The sequence below is a fragment of the Buteo buteo genome, chromosome 15 (genome assembly GCF_964188355.1).
Source record: "Buteo buteo chromosome 15, bButBut1.hap1.1, whole genome shotgun sequence".
Classification (NCBI taxonomy): domain Eukaryota; kingdom Metazoa; phylum Chordata; class Aves; order Accipitriformes; family Accipitridae; genus Buteo; species Buteo buteo.
The window spans coordinates 6,901,601-6,921,440 of NC_134185.1; the positions used below are offsets into that span (position 1 = coordinate 6,901,601).

At 39.5% G+C, this 19,840-nt stretch overlaps 1 protein-coding gene across 4 annotated transcripts in view; it reads left to right on the plus strand.

The window, feature by feature from the left end:
* Positions 1–19,840, plus strand: part of MYO6 (myosin VI) — a 114,777-nt gene that overhangs the window by 16,860 nt on the left and 78,077 nt on the right. For all 4 annotated transcript variants that reach the window (XR_012653026.1, XM_075046477.1, XM_075046476.1 and 1 more), the window contains exon 2: positions 14,787–14,925. Coding sequence is in view for 3 of the 4 variants with exons in the window: in XM_075046477.1 (XP_074902578.1) it covers positions 14,809–14,925 (117 nt within the window). In the remaining variant the exon portion in view is untranslated. The remainder of the gene's footprint in view (positions 1–14,786; positions 14,926–19,840) is intronic.

Below are 19,840 nucleotides of genomic sequence, written 5' to 3' on the forward strand. Positions count from 1 at the left end.
AATCAGCTGGAGAAGATGAGAAAACCTGTTAACTTTTCAGAAATCTTAAACAAAATCTTCAAAGCTATGGAAAAAACATTAGGTTTAGAAAGGTCTGAATTTTTAACCTGAAGAAAATTAAGAAAATACCCTTAATTAATGTTTCAGATATTCTTTGTATTTCTGCATCAAATATTTTGCTTTGAGTGAAGGGAAGCTTTTATGGCTGAGAAAGGATCGTACGTTAAAAATGAATAAAGTAAGTCTGCTTGAGCTTTGAATTACAAGTGGACTCATTTTTGTGCCTTAGAAAAGGCAGGTGTTTGGTCTGTGTCTGTCCTCTTAGACTGCATCCTTTGCACGTATATTCAGAGATGTGGAGAGCCAAGGTAACACCTTGCTGTTGCCTCAGGGAGGAGTTTCTGCTCTCATCTCTGCCTTCTCGTGGATATACTTTCTACTTCTATCTTAATGCTGTCAGTGGACCTCACCCATCTTCTTTTTGAACTGGGAGAAATTATTTAAGTGGATCAAATCATGGAATTTGGCAGAGATATTTTTCTGCTGTTACAAGTGCGGTGAGCTGGTTCGCAAGCGCCAGGGCTGGTACTGCCCGAGTTGGGGAGGAGGGGACCGAAAACTGGGAAATCTGACTTTTGTCCTTGGGACAGGGAGCTGCTGAATTACCTCACCTGCTTTTTTGGTGTTTTGTGTGTGTGTGTGTTTTGTTGTTTTGATGTTTTGTTTGTTTGTTTTTTGGTTTTTTTTTTGTTTTGGAAGCTTTTACCTAAGTCACAAAATGTCCTGGGTACCTCTTGATAGTTCCGTAGTTGATTGTGAATAGAGCATCACATAGTGAGTAAGGGGGCTAAGTTGTCCTGGTAGAGGGGAAAGAGGGTTTTACTTGGGGTTTTTTTGGTGGATGTATCTGTGGTTTGTGGGGAAGAGTAACATTGCACTGATCTTGTATTTGAGAACTTTAAACTTCTGTGTGTGAGCCTTGTACACTCTTGTCGAGGGTATTTTTAATAGTGTCTTCCAGTGTGTTTTTAAAATGATTTGGATTTACGTTTTATATATTGCTCATAAATGAAAGAAAAGTTGACTTTTTATAATGCAGTGTTGGAACAGGAGCAGAAATTTCTGAACATGATTAGATCTGCACAACTGCAAATGTTAGCTGTGCTTTTGGCTTTAAAGCCCTAATTCAAATCTCTCCTGTCCGACAAGCAGCAGGAAGATTAATCTCCTCTGGAGAGAGGAATCCATACCCCAGTTTTAGACAAACCACGATGATTAAAGGTATTTGCAGGTTGAATAATCACAAGCCTTTGTTCGGGACTGCTGAACAGGGTTATGTTAAAACACGCAGGAACAGGATTTATTCGCATTCCTGTTGTTGCTGCTTCCATATTTCTGGTCCACAGCATCATCTGATGGGGAGCCAGTGGTAAGTTCCCAGCTGAGCATATAAATGATATTTTACTTTGAAACCTGTTGTTTGATTAGACAACAGTATCTTCGGGTGTCCTCCCACAGCTGGGGCGAGGGCTGCTCGTCAGAGCGCAGTGCCCTTGTGTGGGTTCGTGGTGGCTCACGGGCTGGGGGCTGCTGGATCGTCTTGGGGCAATTTAGAGGGAACTGAAGATAACTTTAATCATGCTTTGTTTTTAGAGAGCAAGATTACTACAATTATATAAAGTCTGAAAGGGAAAACTTGGTTTGGCTGGTGTTTGAACTCTGTTTTTTAAAAGAAGTGTACATTTTAAGTATTGAACTTTGGAGGTCTAAGGCAAAATCTTTGTGTTGTAGTAGGAATAGTCTGTCTTTGGGGAGGGAAGAAGGAAGAATAACTCAGTCTACATTATTTAGGAAGGAAAAAAAGTTAGGAGAAGCTGTCTTACTGTTGTTTTAAGGTCTTTCTTGCTGTTTAAGTAATGCTGTATGACCAGTAGCTGTATGTGACATGATCACTAATGCAAAGTATTAAAAAATAAAGCTTTGATTAAAATGGTGATAAAGTTGATGATAAAATGCAGATTAGAAAAGGGGAAAAATGCCTTAAACCGGCTTGTGACTGTGTTAGAGCAACAGTCTACAATTTCTGTCTTTTCCTGTGCCAGAAACCATCAGCAGCTGGATGAAGAATGAGTAGAGGTGTGTCTCCATTAGCGTTTTAGTTCATCTCAGGACCTTGCTCTTGTGGTGAACCTCCTGGTTGCCTACACTTACTGCACTGCAGGTCCTGGATCCTGTTTGGATGAAACCAGAATTCTCCTTAGAAAAACACCTGATACTCTCCGGCTGTGAATTCCTATTCAGTCCAGAGGCTCAGAGTAGAGCCATTTGGTACTGACTACATTTAGTAAAACCTCAAAATACCTGTAGTCTGGGCACTGGCCCCTCAGTGCTGCTGTTTCACTGCACAAATTTGTTTCTATCGTACTGTGCTGTAAAGCAACGAAAGAGAGGAAAGGTGTCACTTGGTGAAACTAATTAGGTGAAACTAATATCAGTGTTTTCATTTTTAATTTTGTTCCTGAGATGAAAATTAATGTAGTATGATTGTAGCCTCACCATAATGTTAAATTCTGGAATAATTGTTTAAGAAAGGAAAACAAAATGGAAACTAAATATTCATGTAATTGAAAGAGGAGAAGGCAAAAGTTGTTGTGATGAGTTTCCTAACCTCTGGAGGTGTGCTCTTTGTATAAAGAATTTCACATAGTCTGAAATGAAGGCTCAAGTGCCCTAAATAAAGGCTCTCATCTTCAAGCTGTCAAGTCCAATTGGGAAGTAGCAGTGGCAGCATGACAGTGCTCATTCTCCCAGAAATTTTGTTCCGTCTGTAATTGCTCAGGACGTTTTAAATTCAAAAACACCTGAGCCACCTTTTGCGGCTGGATTTACAACCTGACTAAAAGCTTTGCTTGACGCCACTTCTGGCCTCCTTGCCAAAATAAATAGGCTGTTCTTAGCATGTGACCATGGTGGTTTGTCCTCTGCATGAGCTTCTGTACAAAATTTGTAATTACTTTTAAGTGTTAGTCCTGGTAGCCGTGATTCTGCATGTGTTATTTTCAGTTTACTTTCATATCAGATTTATTGAGACCGCGTGTGCCTGTGGTTGCTGTGCTTTAGTACGATTCCCAGCCTCAGGGATGGCCCTCTTGCATGTGAAGAGAATGTGTTCACTGTATCGCCTGCACCATGGGACTTGTTATTGAAAGCCTTATAGCTACCCTAGATTTCTTCTGAAAGATGAATTTGGCCAAACCTGGTCTCTTGTATAGGTTTTGTAACACTTGGACAGAAAATTAATAACTATTTTTGTGGTAATGCTGGTTGGTAATTTTTAGTCACTGTTGACTTTAACAGAATCTTTTGAGCAGGGATGCACTTTCTGGCAGCATTCCTGTTAAATTAATAAATAACATTTTGTACGTGGCAAGGGTGGTGAGTAGTGATCAGATGATGTATTTGAGGTTTTAAAATGAGTCAGTAAAACACAGTTGGACTTTGAGCTCAGTCTTCTGCCTTAGATCTTCTAACCATTTTCTGAACAAGAAGTGAGCATGATATTCTTGAGCTGGATTTCTTGTAATAACTCATGGTCTGTAAAAGTATGGAGCTGTATCACTTACTTGCTGCAGCTCCCTAAGACACTGACCCAGCAGTAACAAAAACAGACATTTGTCTTAGGCTGTGGCAAAATCTGAGCAACGATTAGCTGTGATCCAGAGTCCATATTCTGCTTGGCCTCGTAACTATGTTTAGGGAAGCCCAGGACTTTCTCAAACCTTGCAGAGAGTTAGTGTCCTACCAAAAATGAAAGTTGAGCTGTGGTCAGGATGCGGCTAATGTGGAAGTTGTTACGGTCTGCAGTTTTCCCTGCTGCTGAAATCCCATCGGTGCTAATGGTAGATTTCCTCTGATTTATTGCTGTTCAGATGCCTAGCCTTTCCTGCACTTTGCCTTCTGTGAAAATACCAGCTCTCCTGGAAGGGTAGAAGAATTAAACGTTATTTTAGAATCATAGAATGGTTTGGGTCGGAAGGGACCTTAAAGATCATGCAGTCCCAACCCCCCTGCCATGGGCAGGGACACCTTCCACTAGACCAGGTTGCTCCAAGCCCCATCCAACCTGGCCTTGGACACTGCCAGGGATGGGGCAGCCACAGCTTCTCTGGGCAACCTGTGCCAGTGCCTCACCACCCTCACAGGGAAGAACTTCTTCCTTATGTCTAATCTAAATCTACCCTTCTTCATTTTAAAACCATTACCCCTTGTCCTGTCACTGAAGGCCCTGGTTAAAGTCTCTTTACATCTTTCTTACAAGCCCCCTTTAGGTACTGGAAGGCTGCAGTAAGGTCTCCCCGGAGCCTTCTCTTCTCCAGGCTGAACAACCCCAACTCTCTCAGCCTGTCTTCATAGGAGAGGTGCTCCAGTCCCCTGATCATTTTTGTGGATTTTCAGTGGATTTTATTCTTAAAGCATATGTTCCATATCTTTTGAGATTGAGATAGTGTAGATGTTCTCTTTGCAATTACTGTCTCTTGCTGAAATTACTATTTGTATGTCCTTGCCTCGTAATAAGGGGCCCATTATACTTGTCTCCCGAAGAAAACCTGTGGATTTACTGACAAAACATGTTCAGTGTCACTTTCTCTGGGTAGCTCTAGATACTTCTTTTTTGTCCTTTGCTGTTGATAACTGTCTTAAATGGCTCTCGTGCTTTTTTGTGTTAAGAGAAAGCTTTCAGTCTCATCCCTCAGAATTACTTTATCAGTGACATTGGTGCACTTGGCAACAGATTTTTTTATTTTTTTTTTTATTAAGATTGAGTAGATTTGGACAAGAAGCTTGTTTTTTAGCTACCTGTTTTTGAAGGGGGAATTTCTCCTGAGTTCATTACGATCTGTAGAGGATTGTCTGTGTTTCAGCCCATTGCCTATAAATTACACCCATAGTTTTTGTAGGAAGTACAAGCTGACATGAAGAGATGAAAAAGGAGGCAGCACTTGATAATGTAAGCGTTTTTAGGAGCTAATTGCTGTCTCTGAAGGAATTACGGTTTCTGTGCGGAGAGGGATGACAGTAAACAGTTCCTGGGTTGTACTCGTTAATCTGCAGATGCTGATTGTCATTAGTTTCTAGTATTTTCTTCTTTAATAAAGTGGCCAAATCAAAGTTGTTACTATTTGGAAAACTTTGATTTACTTCCTATTTGTTATTCTGGTAGTAAGACAGAAAGTACAGTTGTCTTTTTTCCAGTCCAACCTCTCTGCAGTGGCCTGAGGTCAAGCATCTGAGGTTTCCTGCAGACCCTTCAGCAGCCTTTGATGCTGCTATCTGCAGTGCTCAGTTTATTTGATTTGACTTAGATCCTGGCTGAGTATATATTCTTATTTTTCTAAAATATCTGTTCCATTTTCACTCTGATATGTACCAGGAAGTCATGTTTGGCAATGTATTCTTATTGCTGGACTTTAAAAACAAATTATCATGCAAATGTGTGTCTCCGTTCTGTTATTTATACGCATACATATTTATCAAACTGATAAAACTGAGCACAGGTTGCTTTCTTGCTTATTTCTGTATTTACTTAGTTTTGCATTATTATACTGCAAATTACTGCATTATAACTCAAAAGTTGGGTGGGGTTTTTTGGGGGTCTCCCCCCCGCCCCCCTTAAATTGGTGGTTAGGGATAGGCCTCTGATTTTCTTGTGAGGGGATGAACTTTCTTGGGTTTATCTGTGTTCTTATGAGTTAGAATAAATTACTGGGATTCAGTCTGCCTTGTCCTCTTTCTGAATCAGCTTGGCAAAAGCTGATGTAAAATGCAATATATGCTTGCTTTAACTGGTATGAGCCCTTGCTGATTACACCAAGGTGTGCTTTTAGCTGACATTTATGGTGGTCTACAGAGGATTAAAATTCTGGCGTCCTGATATCATAATATGCAGCTTCTGTAATTCAGATTGTGGAAGCTGGTGACCAGATATTTACATACCAAACCAGTATTTATGACAACTGATAGCATTTCCTTTAAGTATTTGGGAATCAAAGGAAGGACTTTCTTACGTTACAATTTTTTTCATTTGTGTAATCTGATTTTTCTACTTTTTGTGCTGGAGCTGAGGTCTCTTGTGTTTGGCAGACTTGAGGCCTGTTGGTAGTGTTTGTTTTATCTTGTATACAGAGCTCAAAGAGAAACCGATGGCTGCGCAGTCTTAAAAGAGAATAAACACATCAGTTCTTGTATTAGGTCACCTGAAGATGAGCAATAGCTTGGCAGCAGGGTGCGTTGGGTGCGGAAATGGGACACTTTAATTTGACAGTAGGAGGGCATAAGATGTAGAAGATGAATGGGTGGGGAAGGCTGGAAAATGACATAACTGGAGGAGAATTTAAACCTCATTAGCTTAGAAAGAGTCATCGTCGGTCTTCAAGAAGTATTTGTTCTTTCTGATGTTTACACTTGGAAAATGTGGCCCACGAGGAGTGCTACCTGAAGGGGTTTAAAGTTACCTGCCCTTGTTGAGGCCGTTTGTTGAATATGATTTAAGCTAGTGTGCTTGAGCACTGCAACTGGTGGTCACACAGTGTGGTCTCTCAGGTGTAGGGGTAGTTAACTCCAGAGTTCACCTCCTGAGCTTGAACTACTCCAGCTAGATCTGCAAGACAGCGTGTCTGTCTGCTCCTGTGTGTTCTTTATGCTTTATCATGAGACAGCTTAAGACGCCTTTGATTTTGCTTTGATGCCTTTATCTGTTCTGCTTTGTACTTCCTTTCTTCCCTTCTCACTGCCCGCTGGTTTCACTAGGGCTGACTTGCACAGTCTGAAAGTGCTTGGTTGGTTTGAATAACCTTTTTAAGACTCTGTCTCTTAGCCATATCTGTTTTTCTGGTCCTCTTCTGAAGTAGTGTCCAGACCATAACTGAGGAGTTTGTTCTTTAATTTTAACTTTGACTTTTTTTTTTTGGTCTTGCTGAAATTTGATGTTGTGTTTTGGGTTTTGCTACTTTTCCTCTTTCTGCTTGTTGCTATTACTGGTTTAGGTGTTGCTGTTGGTTGAAAATGCTTGTGCAGATCCCCTTGGCATACTTATTCCTTGGTTTGTCAGGAAGCTCTACTTGGGTTATTTTAATTAACAAGAATGGGGACAGAAACCTCTCTATTTTGTTAGAAGGAACTAAAACAGGAACAATGTTCTTGAGAGAACGGTAGCTTAAACAGCTGGCAGAAGAACAGGAATCACAGAGGAAATCATCAGACCTTGTTGATCCTGCTACGAATCAAGTTTAACTTCCCAATGTCATGGTCAAAAGACCACAACCTCTGTGGTTAGAGTTTTAGAAGCTTACAAGTTGTACAAAACTAATCTCAGCCTTGTATAGTGGCAGTTGGAATTGGACAAATACTGGCTACTAAAGTTTGACAGAATTTTAAAACTAGCTAGAATTTTGTTAAGAAATTAACTAGAACTACGAGTAAGAGCTGTTTCAGCCTAGCTTTCATGATATTGAGGGGGTTTTTTTTTGTTTGTTTTTTCTCATTTTGAACTGTTGCTGCAGTAGGATATTACTGCATAAGCCACATCTTGACAGATCCAGTCAGTACTCATTGCGGGCACAGTGCATGTGGGGGACAGATACATCAGGTGCCACAAAGATCTTTGGTGCTCACGGGGTCTCGTGAGGGATGCATTTCCAAAAAACCACTAAGCCCAGTTAGGCAGAGTCCACTGGAAAGCTTACTGTGCAAGCACTTGCTCCTGCAGCCCCGGTTGTTAGTAGACGGGAATACTTTCCACCGAGGTTTTTGCAGCTAACAGTTTTGGTTATGTTTACTAAAAGTGAGAGGTTGCTTTTTGGTAGATTTGAAATTTTTGAAGCTGGAACTACTGTTAACATTTTTATAGGGTCCCCAAACAAAACTTCGTATAGGATGATGGCTTTTTCTTTTAAAGGTCTAAGCAAATGCTTCCATACTACAGCTTGCTGAGAGCTAAATCTGTTGGCACTGATGACAGATGGAAGCTGCTTGTTCCTGTCAATTTATTCTTTTAGGTTTATAGAAATCAGCTTTTCTTTTTTCCCCTTCATACATGCCTTGGTCCTTCTTCATGAAGTACATCATGTCAAGTACAAACACGGTAATGGTTACCTCAGGATTTAATACGAGCCAATATCAATCTCCTAGTTAATATAAAATGTGTGTCGCTGTCTTCCTTTGCTAAGTCTCATTTGACCTTCCATCTTCTCCACTTGTTGTCATCTCACACGGTACAGGTCGTGAGAGTGTTTGCTGCTTCTCCTCTGCCAGTGTGCAATGAGCCATCCTTTTCTGTCTCCAGCCCCTCTTGTGGACTCATTTTTTCTGCCATCCCCACAGAGCTGGTGTGTTTGTTGTAATTGCCCAAAGCTGCCTTCCTTTGGGTTTCTTGGACCTTCACTGTAACCTCCAGTGGCAGATTTCCTTGACCACGCAGTATTTATTTTTGTTTCTTAGGCAGTACTGAGGCTCTTGGCACTTCGTAAACAACAGCTGAAAGCCACTTGGCCTTTTAGAAATCTGTTCAGTTAAAGTACAAATTGTGTTAGATAAGCTTCCTATGATAGGTGCTTTTTTATGATGTCATCCTTTTTTAATGGGCTACATTTTTGTTATGTGAAAGGTGCATATAATACAAAAATGATGATTAATTAAACATGATGCATTTAAAAAAGCATGGAAGAAATGTATTTCAAAACTGAAAAGAGTTCTTGCATACAGCACAATGCATGTAACACCTTGTTTTCAGAATGGTGTTAAATAGGAAACATTCAGTTCCTGTGAAGGAAATTTCTTACCATTAATTAACAAATTGATTCTTTTTAGGAGCTTATTTGGATGCAACAGCCATTTAAATATTTGCAGACAAAGTAGTTGTGTGTTTTTCAAAGTACTTATTCTTGCTCAGACCATCTCCTGCCCTGCATCAGTATTTCTCAAGGTGGCCAGGAGGGGAAGAGACAGGAGCAAGGAGCAAAGTCGGGAGCGTAGCTGGGGTGAATTGACTTGAAAAATAATTAAGACGGAGGAAGGTAAGATGGTTTAGGGTAAGCCATGCAGGTCTTTTGCCAAGCCTGTCTCTACCACACCCCTTCCTCTGTGCCTTAAAATTTGTTTTTCAAGGATATGTTTCTGGAATTATTTGCATCTTTTCCTTCCAATTTCAGAACTTTGTAAATGTGTCCCATAGTGAGGGAAGTGGAAAGACAGCACAGATGTTCCAGGTGGAGCTGTTTGAGAAATGATAAGGAGTGTTGCAAGCTTGCTTTACTGAGGTCCAGAACAGTTTTTTTGTAATTGGGAATTGCCACATTTAATGTGGAGAAAATAAAACTGGATTTCTCTTCTGCTTTAAGTACGAGGGCTTTTTTTTTTAAATGTTTTGAGTAGTGAACACAACAGCAGAGTAGGTATTTGCTATGTGAGTGCTAAATATGAAGTGAATACAAATACAAAAGAGTGATTCTTACGGAAGTACTACAGAAATCAGTTTCTAGCTGCTCAGTATTGAAAACATGTTGATACCTGCAAATATAGAAGAAAATGAGCATGCCATGAGAATAATTTCATGAGCTGTTGTGCTCAAATTGTCTCTGGCAGTCAGAGCATGTAGCTTTAAAAGAAGTTTTTATCTAGTAATTCTTAGATATGTGAACTATTACTCCTTGTTTGACTTGCATACATCTACAAAATGTATTGGCAATTGACAAGTCAGCATTAACATTTTCAAGGCAAATTGTTTTTGAAGACACCTTTGTGCTGTGCTGTATTCTAACCCGTGTTCTTCTTTTCTGGGTTGGCATAAGTGTCCACTTGACACAGTTACCTTGCTGATGTTACCTTAAGTAGGTATTAAAAAACTGCAGTTTGGTACGGCTAAACTAGAGTGTGTTAGTGGAGAGAAGTTTTATAGTAAATTGAAAAAGTAAATAAGAAATAAAAATTGAATGGGTTTAATATTCAGTTAAACAATGCAGATATGACTGTATTGCATTTAGCTCAAAAAAAAAATATATCTCTGTACTATATCTGCAGTTCCTTTGAAATATTGTCACTTGTGGTAGAGTGCTGAATGCTGCCTAAGCTTTGATTTGTTGAAGTTTCAGTTAAACAGTGAACTAGAATTGAAAAAATAACTTGATTGACAGTAAGCTGCCACTATGTATCAATGTTTGCCTATCTGGTCTGTCCTGTATGTTCGCAGGACCTTTCCCAAAGCATTCTCATGTGCCCAGTGTAATCTGCAGAATTTTGAGCAGCTCTTAAACACACAAGTAGTAGGGGTTTTTTAATATAAAACAACCTATGTAATTCTACTCTTACTGTGATAATTTGCTACTATACCTATTCTGACTAGCTTATTTTCCTTGGATTTAACCAACCTAATGAGATACTGTCAGTTGTTTAATGAAGTTTTTTAATTTGTTTTAATTAGTTAATTCAGCAATCAGTACACTGCCTTGGTATAGTATACTGTTCATAGGATAGTAAATAAGATCAGATCATGCAAATGCCTACCTCTGGGCTCTGGTAACAAGTTGAAAATTGCATTACTGTATTTTGCCTTCCTAGACTTCTTTCACCAGATAGTAGTGTTTGATTTCCTTTTGAATACTCTACAAAAATAAAAATAGTGTTGTAATACATTATTTTAAAATCAGTGATATTTAAGGAAACGTAAGGGGGATGATAATGTGCCAACTTTCAACTGAGGAATTCTTTGTTGTTTCATATACTCAATGTGTTATGTAGATTTTTTTTTTTGAGAAACAGTATCATTAAACGTTCTCCAGAAGAGGGAATAATAGTGCAGAAAAGGTTAAAGAAGAGCTGGTGGGTGTTTTTCTTGCTACTGTAATCTGGGGAGTACAATATAGTTTTGTCTTGCAAGTTGTTTGAACTGCTGGCTACTAGCGTTTAGCCAGTGCTGAATGTGCTGAATACTATTACTGATAATTATGGCAAGGTCTATTACTGCTTGCCAATTATGAAAATATAAAATCTGACATTTGAAGGAATAGCTATTACATTTACCAACTTCAGACAAATGCTTGTTTTATTACTGTCCCTTTCCTGCTCAACGGAGAGACAAACTCTAGTACGGGGTTCCTGGACTCTTTTCTATTGACTGTAGAAAGAAAAGGGCAGCTAGCTTCCCGGTTATAAACGTTACCTTTGTGAATTCTCTCCTTCGTGTTGGAAGAAGTCTTAATTGTGGAGACCAAAATGACCTAGCAACTTATAATCAACTACTTTAGTCTTTAGTATATACTGAGTACACACATACAAATGTGGAAGATGGCTCATTTTGGCCTCCTCATCATTCAGGTGACACTTAGTGTTTGGTGGTGTTGCTCTCAAATTTGTTGCCTTAGTGCTTTTAGCCTGCATATGAGTCTTTTTGCTTTTATACTTTTCAGAAATGGTGTGCTCTTTCAACAGCATAGTGAAGTTGGCTGCATGTAGATTGGAATTAGATGGATGCACATGGGAAAAAGAAAGTTTGTTTCCACTGATAGTCACTAGTGAGTAGTCTGTAACCAGACTGGGGCTGTATTTTTATGGGGAAAAATATGTTTTGAAGGTTCTCCATCCAAATCTACATTTTTCCCAGCTTGTACTCTGTGATATGTATGTTTTAATCAGTAAAGCATAGTTTCATGTTTTAAAAAAGTGCTGTTTTCTCTTTCTAAAGGACTTATGTCAGGTAGTTGAACTTTGAACTTCTTGTGTTTCTGTTCACCTTAAAATGCTGGGCTGGCACCGGCTGTTCAAGAGCTGGTTTAGGAATAGATTTCATGCATGTGTCTCAAGGGCAATGGCATATACATCAGATGGAGGGGTAGATAATAGAGCAGGTATGACCTGATAGGTTTCAGTATCCAATTTATATGTGCTACCTGTCAGAGTCCCAGCTGACAGAGATGGAGTGGTGCCAAGACCAAAATGTTACAACTGGTTTTGTGTCACTTCTCAGGCAGAAGACTGTATTTATTAAAAGTAATTGTCCTGTGAATAACTACTACACTTGGATGCTTTCACCCAATGGCTTCTTAGACGCTTGCAAAGCCTCAGGTATTTTCTTTAAACATGCATTTCCTGGTGGTGGCTGAATTCAATTGCTGCTCTGTCTTTCAAGAGGATTTTTTAGCTTGTGACAATCCTCTGTCATAATTTATTAACAAAGTATGAAGTAGGCTTAGGAGTATGTAAGAAAGCAAAAGCCCATGTCAGTGAGCAAAGCAGAAGCCTTTGGATGCTAATTGGGAAGGTCGGATTCGAACTTTTGGCAGAAATTTTGGCAGTAATTTCAGGGTTTGTCTCTTGTGCAACATGGTTACGTCCAGAGCCCTAGCTGTGCTACTCTGGATGTAAAAGACAGCCTTGTTTTTAGTGGTTGTGTGACATATGACTTAAGTACTAATTTGAACTAGCATTTTAAAAGCAAATGGTAGGCTTGTAAAGAAATGAAGGTCTGCTTATATCCAGAAATAAACTCAGCTGTTTAGCAACCATGCCCGCAATGGCAGTTGTACTCAGAGGTCAGATCTGGCTGGAAAAAAAAAAAAATATCCTTAAAACTGTGGTGTATACTGTATCTGATTTACAGTATCCTAACGTAAAGAAAAAATGGCCAACAGCCAATTGTGAGTTAATACAGATGTTGTTTTACAGGATTTATCATATGACACTGGCAACACATGATGAAGATGATGGTGTTTTGTAGAGTTCATGGGATGTGGCAAAAGGTTTGAAGCAAATAGAAGTGAATGTGACACTCAAGGTTTTAGAACAATAACTTTCTATGAGTAGTTAAAAGAAGTTACTATGCTCCATTCATGGGGGAAAAGTAAACCACCAATTTTCCTGTATTAAATATAACATTTTAAATCGCATGAATTGTGTGAGTAGAATATACTAGAAACATTTGTCAAAATCTTCATGAGCTTCTTGCATCCTGAACTGCATTCAGGAGGAAAAAAATCTGCTGAATTGAGTAAATTTGAACACAAAACCAGACATCAACACTAAACGAAGTACTCTATAGCTAGTTTTTTCAAAGTCTCATCAGAATGCTACTTAATTTAAAAAATATTTGGGTCTTTGCCTCAGAATTACTTTTTTTCTTCTATTATTTCCCGTTAAAGTTAACAGCAAATTGTCTTATTCCTTGACAAGTAAGATGCTAAGACCAGCAGCATTCTCAAAGCGGTCACAGCAAGCCTTTTCCTTCTCTTCAAACCTTTCTGAAGTCTTTGGAGGCAGCAAAAAGCAGGTCATCTGCAGCATTGTCCTGAGAGATTCTCTGTGGGACAAGAGTGTCCTTTTCTGCTCGTGGTTGTACAACTTTCTGGTGGGCTAATGACTCTTTTTCCTTGCCGTTGCTTGTGGCAAAGGGGTCTGCAGCCTCCCCCGGTTGTGAGAAATTTTGGAGATCCTTTTTCCTTCAGATGTGGGAAAAGAAAAATGTGGGACGTGTTTTGTAGCTTACAGACTCTTGGAATTCGCTGCCAGTGTTTTCTTTGCTGCTTGGCAGGCTCTTTTGGCTCATGCTGAGAGAGGCAAGTTACACCTTGGTGATATGAGATACTTTTTACAAATTTCGGAATCACTAAAACATGTCAGTTTAGTATGTGAATGAGTTTTGGAGGGGAGTAAGAAACGGTCAGGAGAAGTGAGCCTTTCAAGCTGTGTGGACTCTTTATTCTTATTAGGGTAAGGACAATAAAGTAGGTTTTGAGAAAAAAAAAAAAAGAAAAAAGGACTAATTCAGCATATTTAAAATGGCACTGTTAGCCATTCAGAGTGTGCCAGTCCTGGCAACTTTCCTGGTTAGCTCAATGAGCATTGCGTGCAATGAAACACTCCTTTTAATTGGGAGCTTATTTAGCTGCATAACTTGAGGAGCCTAAGGTTTGAATGTCTTGGCCTTTGCATCTATTTCACTTGTATATCATCGATTCCTCTGAAACAATTTTCATACCATGTTTTTGTAGAAGGTAAGGTTGGTATTCCTTAAGAGTCAGAATTGTAATGTTACAGTGTCAGAGGTCAGTCTCTCAAATGCTTATAGTTTGATAAATCAATTGCAACCGAATATATCTGTGGGTTATTTAAAAGCCATGTGCCCAGCCACATGAAAAGAGTGAGCACGTTCATTTGTCTCAAACGACAAGAGACTGAATTTCTGCTCATGTGCCTTGACATGTGCCCGTTACAGAAATTCCAGTATTTGCACACCAAATCAGGTACAGACAAGTATCCATTAGTCATATGACCCACTGCATGCACATGTATATTTATGTGTGTCTGTACATGTATATACACACATGGATATGCACACTCCTAGAATAGACTTAGCTTTGAATCTGTCTTGTACTTCTAGTTTGATCATGAGATAGACCCCCTTTTTGGTTCACAGGTTAGAGAAATCGGGAAAAGAGCTGCAGGGACCAGTCTGTGGACAACCCCCCCCCCCCCCCCCCCCCCCCCCCGATTGATCTGTTCTTGAATTTTCTCCATACTTAAGTCTGAGTGTGTCCTCTGCAAGCAAAGCATTGTGGGGTGGAAAAAAGGCTGGAAGAATCTTGTCCTGACAGACTGGCTCCAGTCTGCAGACTGGTTCCTTCCACGCTGAATAATAGGAATAAACATAATAAACTTAAGTTTGTATAGTGAATCCTGATACCATACTAAATTTGTATACAATTTTTTTTTTGTTTAATTTTTTTTTTTTTTTCTTACAGGAAATACTGGATAGATCCCACAATGGAGGACGGGAAGCCCGTTTGGGCTCCACACCCAACTGATGGGTTTCAGATGGGGATGATTGTGGACATTGGCACTGACAACTTAACTATTGAACCTTTGAATCAGAAAGGCAAGGTAAGCCTCTCACAAACAAAGGAACAGAGAAAAACCTTACAAAAACTATTTTACATGTAGGCCAAATCTTTGCCAATATCTACAATTACACGCAGCCTGAAGGAGTGGAAAATCAGTTTTCTGTTCTAAGGTTGGCTAAGGATCTTTGTTTAGCTTTAGCTTACCTCGCAAGTGAAACATCCCACTGATAAGAAGAGCATGCTTTCTGTCAGTTATCTGCATGTGCATTGAGTATGTGCTTGTCAAACAGAGGAGGATTGAATCTTCGTAGCCATTTGATTCAGTGCTGTATACCTTATTTTTCTAAATTAGAGACTGATTAAGAATCTACTGTTGAGATTAGCTTCTCTCTTTTCCCTTACATGCATAGAGAGTGTCCTACAGGGGTGTGCTAGGTTTTGTCTTAGATTAGACACCTTACTGTTAGACTGATGGAGATTGAGAGATGAATTCTGTTACCTCAGGTACCTTGAGAAGTAACATGATGTCAAACAAAGGTCCTATGGAATTGCTACATCAAATTAAAGGCAAAATAAATGTAATTTTAAAATGAAGTCCTAATTCATTCTAATTAGTGTGTTCCAACTGCTTCATTTATCATGACATCTTTCAGATTCAGTATGTTGTAATTAAATGTCAGTTTATACAGGAAGCACCTTGTATCTATCTATTATCCTAATTCAGTTGGTCAGCATCCTGGTTTTTACTAGCTGGAATAAGATCAGACGCTGTTTTAGAAGTTGTGATTTTGGTCTTTGTGAATATGTGATATGTGCCCTTTCTAACAATTTTGTCCTTTCTGTATCTTCAGGCATGGAAAAGGCAAAATGTTTTTTGTAACTTCTTTTTTCATGTCAACAATAGCAGAGAATGCCTTGTCACAGGTCAAAAGGTTATGCAGCAGTCCTTCCTTTGGGGGGAATGTTTATAGGCTTTTTTTCTTCTACATCTTGGAGAGGAAGTTGATTTTGCTTTCCTTAAAAATACAAAGCACTGATTTTTGTGTGTGTGAGAAAGTCTGTGGGTTTAATAGCAGTAGTATGCATTCTTCAGTTTGTGGAAGAACAAAATTACTCAGACAAGAATATTAAATATTCCAAACCTATGGCTAAGTAGTCTTTAACTGACTTAAATTATTTTGACCCCCACTGCTATTTCTGTTTATATCCCCAAATGGTTCTGATGTGATAAAGACAAAGGCTGATGTGATAAAGAGAAGAAGGTGCTATATTGAAACAGAAACAAGCAATGAGGAGATCCCCGAGTCACTGTTTATTTCTAACATATGCTCCTTTCGGGGAGCTTTTTTTTTTTTTTTTTTTTGTGAAAACAAAAAATGATCCTAAAATACAAATATTTCACTTCATGGTTCACAACAATCTCTTTGTCTAGAAAGTTTGTTACTCTGCTGTTGGCTGTTTTCCTGAATTGAGCAGATCAATTAAGGGCCTAACGTTCACTCATCTAAGGGAACAAACACTTCACAGTTTAAATACCATAGAGATTATGGTCTTATATTTCTAATTATCAGACTTCCTTATATTAATAGAGGTGGAGTAAAACATTTTCTTGTTTACCTTCTCAGTCCTTTCAAGGTGTCATTGATTTCTTTTTATAGTGAAATGTTTCTCATTACTTTTTGTCTTTTTAAGAAGACTGTTCTTGTGTGCTTAGACCATTAATTTGAAGTAGTCAACATTAATACCCATTATTATCAACTTTGTTTACTTAAAGTGATAGTTCAAAAGTATTCTTCAGTAAGAAGGAGTGATCCAGCAGCTCCAGAGTTGCTCACGATAATTACAGGGAGGAGAGGAGTAACCTGATCTTGTAAACCTATCTGGGCAGTGTAACTTATTATTATTTTTTAATCTGGGTCATTAACATGTCATATGTATTCTCTGTAGGCGCTGGTAGCTTACCAGAGATCACAGGCTGAAAAGGAAATGTATATGCATATGTTTGATTATTCCCTTTTATACCACTTAATGGTTAATTAAAATATGTTGTTATGAAGTGCAATAAATGCTGCAAGGCAGCAGTTTCATGATGTCTGAAAACCTTCCCTCCCTGCCCCACTGGTAGCTAGCTCTGGCTTTGCAGAGTGGCCCGCTCTCAGCTCTGCGTGCCAAGCTGTGCATGACAGAGCAAACGAGGTCACAGAACAGATCCACCTTAAAAATGAAGAAGTGGGAAGTTTTCAGGATGGCAGCAAGCAGTGGCAGGAGGACGGAGGACCTGAGGCCAGTGTGGCCGTAGATTGCTTTCTATTATGAAACAAAGTTATCCAGTCCAGACTGGGTGAAGGTAGTTGGCCAACGCACCGATTTACTTATAAACCAGCAACAGCAATTTTGGGTACCGCAGCCCATGCAGAGTTAACAACAGCATTTACATTTCTGCGCAGAGGCTGGGTGTCTAAAGAGAGGTGGGGATCTGAGTCACCCAGCCTGCGCTGTACAAAGAGTGATCCAAGCTGCAGGAGCATGTTATCGGAACAGAGGATGCACGTGTTGCACGATGGGAGCTACTCCCTGAAAACTAGATCATCGGCTTGAAAGGCTGATAAATGCCCCGACTGGAAAGAAAATGGAGAAACTGGAGAGTGGTTTGCTAATGAGCGTGGTCCCACCTAGGGCTGGAGCACTGCCCTGAGAATGGGCTCCGAACCGGACCAGGGTGCCGGGGCTCGCAGCCCTGGCGTGTGTCTCACCAGCAGTTGCACGCTGGTGTACAAGGACAGAGGTGGGTAGAAAGGCAGCAAGGTGTTAAGCAAAACTAATATTGCGTTTACACTTAGAGTGTACTTTTCTGAACTTACTGGGAACCCTAACCACAGATCCTGTTGCATATATTTTTATTTTATTGTGTTGCTTAATGCTGTAACAGGGAGGAGGGAGATAACAGTGCAGTTGCCAAATGGGGAATTTACTCTTTTCCTGGAGGTAGCGAATCTAAGTAAAGCAATCAGGGAGCAGTGCCTCAGGGGGACTTGCACCGTGAGCTGCCATCCTGGGATCCTCGTGGCACTGAGGAGTGGGGATCAGGAATTTCCTAGAGCATCAGCAGCGATGAGTTTCGGGCAGCCGTTGGGAAGGCGTGTAGTGCTGCAGGCAGGCACTGACACCCCTCCTGCCCTCAGCGGAGAGGCACCTGATGGCTCTGCGCCAGTTCTGAAGGGTCATGGAGGGCTTTATGGGGCACCTGCTCTGGTATGCTGTGAATAACCAGAAAGGTATTTTCCTGGGCTAAGTATAAATGAATAAACGTACTTTGAAAGTAAGGATCAGAATGTCCAAAGTTCAGTGTTTCAAGCTAAGGTTTTTTTTTTTTAGCAGTGAGCGCAGCTTGCTTGCGCGAATGAGACATGTTCTTGTCTGTCTTACACACCGTTTGTACTGCTTTAGGTTGGTTTGTGAAATATGGCTGAGAGTAGTCTCCTGTCTGTATCTGGAAGGCATGGTTACACATATTGGATTACATGGTAGAAAGAAGATCCTGCTTGAATGGAAAGATATCTTTTTTCACTCATCTAGTTTCTGGGAGAATAGTTAAGATTGCCATTGGATTTCAAGGGCTGCTTCATTACAAAGAGGAAGAAAAAAACCTCTGCAAAAAAGCCTAAATCTTCTGTTTTGCCTCCTGAGACCACTTTAGTGTCTCATAAGATTAATATCCTTTCCATTTTCTTAGAACAAGTTTGTTTTAATGCACAAGTCTTCTACCAAATGCCTGAAGTGTTTTCTCCTTACAATAAATGTTTAAAAAAAAAAAAAAAAGGGACAACATAGTAAAGAATTTATTTGGGTATTTTTTTATTGATAGACCTGGGATACCTTGCCCATTTTCCTATTTAATGTATTAGATTTTAACAGTAACTGGCAATACTCGGAGCTCTGCACATCTAACTAACGTACTTACCTATATAACAAGTAATCACCTTACATAAAGCAGTAGTCCAACTGTGACATACAGGAGTGAAATTCTTTGTTGTGATAGTTGAAACTAGGCTTCATGTTCTGATCTAAAAAAGTCCAGCAGAAAAACAGCAGCTTTCAGATAAGTCTTCTTGACATTTCTTGTTTGTTTTATCACTTCTGAAATATTCTAGAAATTAATTCACAATTCATATTGAGTGAAAAAATGGAGGACATAATACAGCATGAATTCTCATTATTTTTTTTCATTGAAATTTATCTTGGATCAGAATGCTGAGTGGTGAGGACATTGAAAAAGCCCCATCTTTCTCTTCTGGGATAGATCTGGTATGGCTGGCTTTACACCCATGAAACGTTAAAGTATCAGAGATCTGTGAAGAGTTACAGAATAGCCTGGTATCACATTCATTCTCTGCTGTGAAAAAAATTCTGTCCTTGCTAGTGGCTGAACTTGGGTTACACATCAGCAGACAAGAACAAGAAGTGAAGTTAGATTTTTTGTGAAGCCAGTCATGCTCTTTTTAAACTTTTCCACTGTTTCATGTAGAGTGAACTGATTGCATGGGAAACTGTTGTTTTCAAATATATCTTTACCCAACAAGATATACTTTTATCACTGACAGACTTGCAGAGGAAATTATTAGGATAATATGTTCTAACTGCAATATTGTGAGGGGGAGTAAAGGAGGGGGAATCTCTGCCCTGCTAAAACTCTGAATAGCAGCTGGCAACTTTCTGAGGTAGGTAAAGATGTTCAGGTCCTCCACAGCTCCACCAAACTTCCATAAAGGATATTTTGGAGGAAGTTGGTCTGATGGACAGTCAGATGTTCCATCATCGAGCAGCTTCATTTCCCTTAGGAAAGCTTCTTTTGCATATTGTTCTCCATTAGATCCTGATAAGGTGTTGACAAAGTATAATTTATTATGACTACAAATTGCATACTTTGATATCCCTTCCCTACAAAGTTATCATAT